Source organism: Bos javanicus, chromosome 17, assembly GCF_032452875.1.
Source record: "Bos javanicus breed banteng chromosome 17, ARS-OSU_banteng_1.0, whole genome shotgun sequence".
Taxonomy (NCBI): Eukaryota; Metazoa; Chordata; class Mammalia; order Artiodactyla; family Bovidae; genus Bos; species Bos javanicus.
In genome coordinates this window covers 70754387-70763721 of record NC_083884.1, presented here as the reverse complement: position 1 = coordinate 70763721, position 9335 = coordinate 70754387, and the positions used below count along the sequence as shown (strand labels likewise).

General features: G+C 58.5%; 1 protein-coding gene across 14 annotated transcripts in view; it reads right to left on the bottom strand.

Annotated features, from left to right (window-relative positions):
• SFI1 (SFI1 centrin binding protein) overlaps window positions 1–9335 on the bottom strand; it is a 97513-nt gene that overhangs the window by 3292 nt on the left and 84886 nt on the right. For all 14 annotated transcript variants that reach the window (XR_009730482.1, XM_061385442.1, XM_061385440.1 and 11 more), the window contains 9 exons: window positions 8820–8916; window positions 4058–4218; window positions 3562–3636; window positions 3002–3076; window positions 2736–2912; window positions 2393–2655; window positions 1783–1887; window positions 1496–1682; window positions 124–452 (listed from right to left, as the gene is read on the bottom strand). Coding sequence is in view for 13 of the 14 variants with exons in the window: in XM_061385442.1 (XP_061241426.1) it covers window positions 124–452; window positions 1496–1682; window positions 1783–1887; window positions 2393–2655; window positions 2736–2912; window positions 3002–3076; window positions 3562–3636; window positions 4058–4218; window positions 8820–8916 (1469 nt within the window). In the remaining variant the exon portion in view is untranslated. The remainder of the gene's footprint in view (window positions 1–123; window positions 453–1495; window positions 1683–1782; window positions 1888–2392; window positions 2656–2735; window positions 2913–3001; window positions 3077–3561; window positions 3637–4057; window positions 4219–8819; window positions 8917–9335) is intronic.

The following is a 9335-nucleotide window of genomic DNA, read 5'->3' as shown; positions in this document are numbered from 1 at the left end:
CTGAAGGTGAGACCACCCTGGACCTGAGCGGGGAGCTGCTCTGCCTGCCTGCGGGGCTGTCCCCGGGGACACAGCGCCCCGGTCGGTCCCCTTGCTGGGGTGGCACAAGTGCCGTGGTCTCACCTGAGGTTCTGCCTCGTGGTCTGGTAGTCCTGCAGCTGCTGCCGGATGCCCTCAAGCTCAGCCTCCAGGTCGCTGTGGCCAGTGCCCACAGGAGAATATGCTTGATTTCGGCCAGCCTCTTGGCTCAGTCCAGGATGAGCTGAGCTGCCAGGAGGGGTGCCCCCTCTCGAGGCACTGACAGGCCCCTGGTACACACCTTCAGGGTCAGAGCCAGGCCCAGGCCTGGTGCCCCTGAAGTCCCCAGGAAGGAGCAGACAGGGGCTGGGGACACCGGCCAGGGACGAACGGACCTGGGATGGAAGCCCAGGCGTCACCGGCTGGGCTGACAACTGTAAAGGAAAGATGAACACTGACCAGGGAAGCGGGAGGAAGGTGGGGAGCTGGGGTTCCCCACACCTGCTCTGGCCTTGCCCTCTTACTTCCGCACCCGACCCCACCAGAGGGCCCCCACCACTGGAGCAGCCACTGCCAGCTGTACCAAGCTTTCACCCCTTCTAGCAAAGACCGACCGACCATTTCCCTGAGAAAGGTGCTCCAGCCCTCCTTCCCTCCTCCTGGTGACACCAGCCCCTGGAGGGATGTGATGCTCCCACCCCCTCTCCACCCCCTCAGGTCGCAGCCCTTCGGGCACAAGCTCCTGCGGGGCCAGCCCAGGGCACAATTGTGCCTCCTCACTTCCCCGTCCCAGCTCCTTGACTCTCACATCACAGGCCCCAGAGTCGCAACCCCTCCTCCCTGTCACCCCTTCGGTTCTCAGGGGGTTACCTCCAACCTGTGCTGCGAACTGTCAACTTTGATCTGCAGCCCTGACCTCGTTCCTGGAGGCCAGGCTCCATCTGTTGCTTTACCTCAAACCTGACAGGTTCAGGACTCACTCTTCATGTGTCACCTGGGTCCCCAGCCACGTCTTCCCTCGCAGTAAAAGAACTCATTATTCCCCTCGTTGTTCAGGTTGGAAACCCAGGAGCCATCCTGGACTCCTTCCCTTCCTCTCGCCAAACCCATCAGAGCGAGCCCTGCCTGCTCTGCCTCCCACGGCATCCACGCACCGCGTCCCAGCCACAGCACCTTCTGCTGGACCCGCGTCCACAGCCTCTCGTTCTCCTAAGTCCAGCTTCTCCCTGGGGCCTGCATGGCCCTCCCTGGTCCACAGCCTCTACCTCTGTCTGCGTGTGGGGTTTCCTTTGGTCTCCACCTCCGTGTAAGCGTCACGAGCACAGGCCTTGGGGGCCATTCCCTGCTGTGTCCCCAGGATAGTGGCCCCTACACTGGGTACGTCTCCCAAGGCAGCGGGCACAGCTTTGGCTACGGCACCGAGTATGCGAGAAAGCAGCAGCAAAGGCCAGACCAGAACACGCCCCAGGGGTCTTACCCAAACAGGTACTTGGGCCCCACGTGGCGCAAAGGAGGATGGGGGCAGCAGCTCTGGGCTGGGGTGTGCCATGGGTGGTAGCTTCAGGCCAGGGGCGCGTGGCAGGGGGCTGCTTGGGTCCAGCACTGACCGGGCGGGGCCCACTGGCCGGACCTGGTGTGGGCCGCACTCCCACAGGGCCTGGGACCTGAGTGGCGGAGCGGCAGGAGCCGGTCAGGCAGTGCCCCCAGAGGAGCAGGAAGGAAGGGAGCCAGGCCCCCTTAAGGCACCAGGACTGCAGCACCTACCCCTGCCTGCTGAGGGGGCCGCACCCCAGGGGCGCCTGGCTCTGCAAGGGCTCCACCAGGAAGCTTGGGCGTCGCGGCTGCTTCCGTGCCCAGCGGGCAGCATTGCTGGGAAGAAACGGGCTGTTTCTCCAGGCTGCCCAGGGCCTGGGACCTTGTGGGTGCAGTCATCCAGCCCGTCCCCTGAAATCTCTCAGGGAGACTGGAGGCCGGGTGAGGAAGGCCCTCGCCCCAGCTGCCTTCCTGGACGAGCAACTCCAGGGGCCTGCTGCCTGTGGGCGCCCCACCCACGCGTCTCACGGGAGCCAGGCACAGGCTGCAGCAGCGCAGCGTGCAGGGCCAGCGTGTCCCAGAGGGCACCCGCTCCTGGCTGTGCCGGGAGAAGTGGGGAGACTACCAGGCCTGGTGAGGAGGGGCTACCAGGGGGCCCATCTGGGAGGAATAGCGGCTGAGCCCCCGGTTAGGGCCCCACAGGAGCGGGGACAGGATTCTGCTGCACAGGGGGCTCCCAGTGGCTCAGCCGTGACCCCGGAGCCCAGTGTTCTTCCCATACTGTCCAAGCTCTGCCCCAGGAGGAAGCGAGGAGAAGGAGGTGAGGGACGGGGCTACTCACAGCTCCAGGAGCTGGGGGTCCCCAGGGGCTGACGCCAGGCCATCCAAAGCTCCCCAAAGCCCACGAGGAGCTGGTGGCCTTTTGGTCTCCAGGGGGGCATCGCCAGCCCCGGCGGCAACGTGGCTAAGAAGGGGACACTCAAACGTCACTCTTCTGCTGGGCTCAGTGGACGCAGGGGACTGCGGCTCCCTGCCCCGACCCAGCGCCTTCTGTTTCCAGAGCGTGGCACAGCGACGCACTGTGCGGTGCAGACTGTGGGCCGCCTGCAAACGGCCTCCGGTCAGGGCAGTGCTGTGCCGCCCGTGCCCACGGGGCTGGGGGGATGGGGACACCCCAGACCCACCTGCACCTGCTGCTGGGCGTGCAGCTGCTGCCGGAAGGCCTTCATGCCGGCCGCAAAGCGCAGGAGGCGCTCAACGCCCTCCCTGAGGAGCTGCAGCTGGTAGACCTGCACCGCCTGCTCCTCCCGCGCCTTCTTCCTCCTCGCCTCCTGCACGAAGCCCCGCCAGGCGGCCCAGGCCTCCAGGGAGAGGAGCGGTGAGGCCCAGCCATCCTGCTGAGGCCCCCTCCCGCCGGCTGTGGCCTCTGCTGGGACGGGGAGCCCGTTACCTTCGCCTGCAGGGAGAAGGCCCAGAACCACAGGGCCCGTGCCGTGCGCTGCTGCTCGTGCCTCCTGTCCAGCAGCTGCGGGCCACAAAGGCAGTGTCCCCTTCAGGGAGCCCCCCTGCGCGGCCCCAGTCACCCTCAGATCCCTCTCCAGCTGGGTCCCGCCCTGCCTGCCCTGAGGCTGGGGATCGAGGAAGCTGCTCGGGAAAGAATGTCCAGGAGCTCCGGGGGCAGGACTCCGGGCTCCAGGGAGCAAAGGGACCAGACCCCTGAAGGGCCGCCAGGCGGGACACAGGACGCAGTCTGCCCGGTGTCTCCGCAAAGCCTCAGTAAAGACCTGAAGTGGGTTTCCTATCAATTTCTACACGTTACTCTGACGTGTTTTCAACAGGACACTGCAAGAAGGGACTTGGCCTTAAACAGGTTCCCAGGGAAGGAAGCTGGCAGTGCTGGGCAGTGGTTGGCGGGGATGGGGGGGGCCCCGGGAGGAGGGTGACACCAGCAGGAGCTGGAGGCAGGCCGGGAGGGAGCAGGACGGGGAGGGGCTTCTCCAGGGCGCCCACCTGTCGTCTCCACTGGTGGAAGTAGGCCCGGCTGAGCGTCTGGGCCCGGAGTCGGGCGGCCTGCCTCTGCCGCAGCTGGGGAGAAAGCATGTAGTGGGCTGTGGGCCGTGTGCCTGGGGCCGGCAGGTGCCCACACGCAGAGCCCCCGAGGGCGTCGTGGGCTCCAGGCCCACCAGCACCTCCTCCCAAGGGCCTCCTGCACAGGTGGGGTGTCCAGATGGCTCTGCAGTTCACCCAGTGCTGACAGGTGTGGTTCAGATTGAACGGGTTCTCTGCAGAGCCACTGTCCACCCGGGGGACAGGCTCCCGAGGCTGCTTCCCCCGCCTTCACTCACCAACCAGAAAGGCAGCCTTGCACCCACAGGACCCCGGTCACCACCGTCCACACTGGCTGCTGGGAGCGCTTCAGGAAAGACCGTTCCTCTCCGGAACGCAGTCTCCTGGCCCAGACAGCCCAGCCGCGTTGGGGAGCTCGTGGAGCCGCCCCCCACCTCACCCTCTTCCTGACGCAGCCCTGATGGTGTGCCTTCCACCGGGCCAGGGCCTCCTGCAGCAGCTTCCGGCAGCAATGTCGCACTGCCCGCTCCATCTGCACCCTCTGCTGGGCAGCCCTCCGGCTTCGGTCCCGCCAGAGCCGAAACCAGGTCCTGAGACGGCCTGAGACAGACCGGAGTCAGTCAGCTCTCGTGGAGGACGCACGTGGACCCCTAGTGCTGTGCGTGCTAAGTCGCTTCAGTCGTGTCTGACTCCGCGACCCCATGGACTGTAGCCCACCAGGCTCCTCTCTGTCCATGGGATTCTCCAGGCAAGAACACTGGAGTGGGTTTCCAAGCCCTCCTCCAGGAGTTCTTCCCAACCCAGGGATCAAACCTGTGCCTCTTATGTCCCAGCACCGGTAGGCTCTTTACCACTAGCCTCACCTGGGAAGCCCTCACGGAGCAGCAGGCAACAGTGAAACTTAGAGGGTGGAGAACCTGGGTGAGACCACTGCGTGTGGACATGTCCTCTGTGAGGACAGCTCTGGCCACCTTCAGAGGCTGCGCACACCCTGACGGGAACCAGGGCTGTTGATCGCTGGGCCCCCCACCCCACCCGAGCCATAAGCCTGTGCACAGCAGCCGCAGGTGTGCCAAGACCCCTGCAGAGCCGCCTGCAAGCAGCTGCTGGGCTTGAGGCAATGGGAGGAAACCGAGGCTCAGCAGCCCAGGCAGCCCGAGCCAGGCACGGCGAAGCCCGGCTCTGCTGAGCGCATGCATCCTCTGACGACTGGGCTCCGCAAGCAGGTGGGTCGGGGCCGCACCCTGCGTGTCTGTCACCAGACTCTCTTGAGGGACCAAGCACTCTGTTCTGGTGCTGCTTTCCCTTTTGGAGTTTTTCCTTTTCTGTAGCCTGGAGGTGTCACATTAAGTGCTGCTGTTCCCCGGGTCCTGCTTTACACACGGACGTGTGAGCCTCACTGGACCCCCACGACCACCTCCAGGGCAGGTACTACCATTCCCACACTCAGCCGGCACACCGAGGCTGAGAGGAGGCCCTGCCTGAGTTACGCAGCCATTGATGGGCATGAGTGCCCACGATCCCTTACCCCTGCTCCGTCCTCCTGCAGCCCCAGCCGAGCCCTGGACCACCAATGTGTGCCTGAGACTCAGAGGCTCACTTATGCCAAGAAACAGCCCCATGGGTATGGCGAGCACACGTGCTGCGTGCTGAGAACACGGCATGTCATCAACAGCCCCCAGCGCCCCGCACCAGCCCTAATGGACACAGAAGCCGAGGGCCAGCCACGTGCCACCAGCCATCTGAGGAAAGACGCTGCCGGCAGGCCCACAAGGGAAGCAGCTTCAGCTGTGCCGGTCACCTCCCCACCGCGGTGCCTGACCCAAACCGGGTGCCGTGCAGCACCAGTGCCAAAGTCCGCCCAGCAGAGACTGGGGGCGGGCTGAGCGCCGCATCTTTCCTGGGAATGACTAGAAGCACTTAGCCTTGGTTTCTAGGGTGAGGGGCAGCCGTCCCAGCAGAGACTGGGGGCGGGCTGAGCGCCGCATCTTTCCTGGGAATGACTAGCAACACTTAGCCTTGGTTTCTAGGGTGAGGGGCAGTCTGAGGTCACAGAGGAGCGTGCTGGACCCTGAGATTCTGTCCAGGAGAGCATGGAACTGTGTTCATTGACACAAGAACCAGTCAGAACCAAACCTGAGTGGATTAGCTTTTGTCTCAGAGAAAATGCTATTAAGCCAATTTAACAGCTTGATCCATTTTCTCTATGGTCCGATTTAAACCATTTCTCATTCATTCTAACCAGCAGCTGTCTCCTCAAGAGTCTCAGACGTGCCCCTGCAGACCCAAGGGTCCCTGTTTTCACATCTCTCTCCAGCAGCGGTCCCCCCAGGCCATTGGAATGGCAGGTCATGGGACTGCCTGGGGCCAGCTGGACAGTCCCTGCTTCCCAAGCAGACTAGGAAGCAGGACCCTGACAGGGAGGGCCCAACCTGACAAGCAGCTGTCACGGGCAGAACGTCCCCATCAAACTGCCTCCAAGACCCCATTCCAGCTCCAGGTCTTTACTTCTCTGTAGATCTCAAGCCTGGGCCCTTTCATTAATGGCAACTAGCTGGGAAAAGGATGTGAAGATGGACCAGTTTACTCCTCCCAAGGTCACATCCACCCCAGAACCTGAGCTAATGGTGTGTGGAGCAACTGACATCTGGAGTGGGGTGTGCCCTTAACCCAGTTATGACTGGTCTCTTAAGAAGAGACACAGACACGGATGACGATGTGAGGAGCGATAAGGCCGGAGTGACAACATGTCTACAGCCTGAGGTGCAGCAAGGGTGCCCAGGAGCCACCAGAAGCCAGCTGAGCAGGGGAGGAGACCACCTCCCCACCACTGCAAAGCCTTTGGAGGGAGCACGGCCCTGCCAGCACCTTGAGTTTAATCTTCACAGGCCGCTCTTCAGCTTCCAGACTTTTGCCAAGAGAACGTACTGGTCACAACGAACACCCGCTTCCAACAACAGAAGAGACGACTCCACGTGGACGTCACCAGACGGTCAACGCCAGAATCAGACTGACTGCATTCTCTGCAGCCAAAGATGGAGAAGCTCTATACAGTCAGCAACAACAGACCAGGAGCTGACTGTGGCTCAGATCGTGAACTAACTCCTTATTGCCAAATTCAGACTTAAATTGAGGAAAAATAGGGAGAAGCATTAGACCATTTAGGTATGACCTAAATTAAATCCCTTACGATTATACAGTGCAAGTGACCAATAGATTCAAGGGATCAGATCTGACAGAGAGAGTGCCTGAAGAACTATGGAGAGAGGTTTGTAACACTGTACAGGAGACAGTAATCAAAACCATCCCCAAAAAAAGAAATGCAAAAGGCAAAATGGTCCGAGGAGACCTTACAAATAGCTGAGAAAAGAAGAGAAAACAAAAGGCAAAGGAGAAAAGGAAAGATATACTCATCTGAATGGAGAGTTCCAAAGAATAGCAAGGAGAGATAAGAAAGCCTTCCTAAGTGATCAAGGCAAAGAAATAGAGGAGAATAACAGAATGGGAAAGACTACAGATCTCTTCAAGAAAATTAGAGATATCAAGGGAACATTTCATGCAAAGATGGGCTCGATAAAGGACAGAAATGGCATGGACCTAACAGAAGCAGAAGATATTAAGAAAAGGTGGCAAGAATACACAGAAGAACTATACAAAAAAAAATGACCCAGATAACCACGATGGCGTGATCACTCATCTAGAGCCAGACATCCTGGAATGTGAAGTCAAGTGGGCCTTGGGAAGCATCACTATGAACAAAGCTAGTGGAGGTGACAGAAATTTCAAATCCTAAAAGATGATGCTGTTGAAGTGCTGCACTCAATATGCCAGCAAATTTAGAAAACTCAGCAGTGGCCACAGGACTGGAAAAGGTCAGTTTTCATTTCAATCCCAAAGAAGGACAATGCCAAAGAATGCTCAAACTACTGCACAATTGCACTCATTTCACACGCTAGCAAAGTAATGCTCAAAATTCTCCAAGTCAGGCTTCAACAGTACGTGAACTGAGAACTTCCAGATGTTCAAGCTGGATTTAGAAAAGGCAGAGAAAGGAGAGATCAAATTGCCAACATCTGCTGGATCATAGAAAAAGCAAGAGAGTTCCAGAAAAACACCTACTTCTGCTTCACTGACTATGCTAAAACCTTTTATTGTGTGGATCACAACAAACTGTGGAAAACCCTTAAAGAGATAGGAATACCAGATAACCTTACCTGCCTCCTGTGAAACCTGTTTGCAGGTCAAGAAGCAACAGTTAGAACCAGACATGAACAATGGACTAGTTCAAAATTGGGAAAGGAGTACATTAAGGCTGTATATTGTCACCTGCTTATTTAACTTATATGCAGAGTACATCATGAAAAATGCCGGGCTGGATGAAGCACAAGCTGGAATCAAGACTGCCAGGAGAAATATCAATAACTTCAGATATGCAGATGACACCACTCTTATGGCAGAAAGTGAAGACGAACTCAAGAGACTCTTGATGAAGGTGAAAGAAGAGAGTGAAAAAACTGGCTTAAAACTCAACATTCAAAAAAAGAAGATTATGGTATCCAGGACCATCATTTCATGGCAAATAGATGGGCAAACAGTAGAAACAGTGACAGACTTTATTTACTTGGGCTCCAAAGTCACTGCGAATGGCGACTGCAGCCATGAAATTAAAAGATGCTTGCTCCTTGGGAGAAAAGCTATGACAAACCTAGACAGTCTATTAAAAGTAGAGACATCACTTTGCCAACAAAGGTCCGTCTAGTCAAAGCTATGGTTTTTCCAGTGGTCATGTATGGATGTGAAGAGTCTGACCACAAAGAAGGCTGAGTGCCAAAGAACTGATGCTTTTGAATTGTGTTGGAAAAGACTCTTGAGAGTCCCTTGGAACACAAAGAGATCAAACCAGTCCATCCTAAAGGAAATCAACCCTGAATGTTCATTGGAAGGACTGATGCTGAAACTAAACCTTTAATACTTTGGTCACCTGTAGAGAAGAGCCAACTTATCAGAAAAGGCTGGGAAAGACTGAAGGCAGGAGAAGGGGACGACAGAATGAGATGGCTGGATGGCCTCAATGACCATGAGTTTGAGCAAGCTCTGGGAGACAGTGAAGGACAGGGAAGCCTGGCGTGCTGCAGTCCATGGGGTCGCAAAGAGTCAGACATGACTGAACCACCACCATCTAGCTTCCGGGCCCCACTTACCTCTGCTCAGCACCAGCTGGGCCTCCCTGACAGCCCCGTCCGCCTGCTCTCGGTAACGCACCTGCACAGATGCTGCCTCCCGCCACTCAGGCAGGACCTGAGGGGCAGAAGCAGGAGAGTGTGGCCGTGGCACGCCCCCACTTCCTGGGGTCAACCCGGCTCTGTGGGTGGCTCCTCATGGAGTGAACGGCATTCATGTGGGCTCCAGGAAGTGCCCGCCGTCCACACAGACCCAGGCCACCTTGCCCAGGCCCCTCGCAGGAAGCCCTGTGCCCCAGGCGATGGGCCCAGATGAGCTGAACTTCACACAGTGCCTGAAGACATCAAGGCTCACTCGGGCTCCCATCCTGTGTGTTAAGTGGAAGCTTCATGTCACGTGCGACATACGTGAGGCACACGTGAAACCACAGTAACAGGACAGAGGGTGCCTGCCGCCTGCTCGCCACACAGTCACGAACTCCACTCCCCAGAGGCCGCCTCCCCTCTGAGCCCCGACCGTCCTTCCAGAGCAGGGCG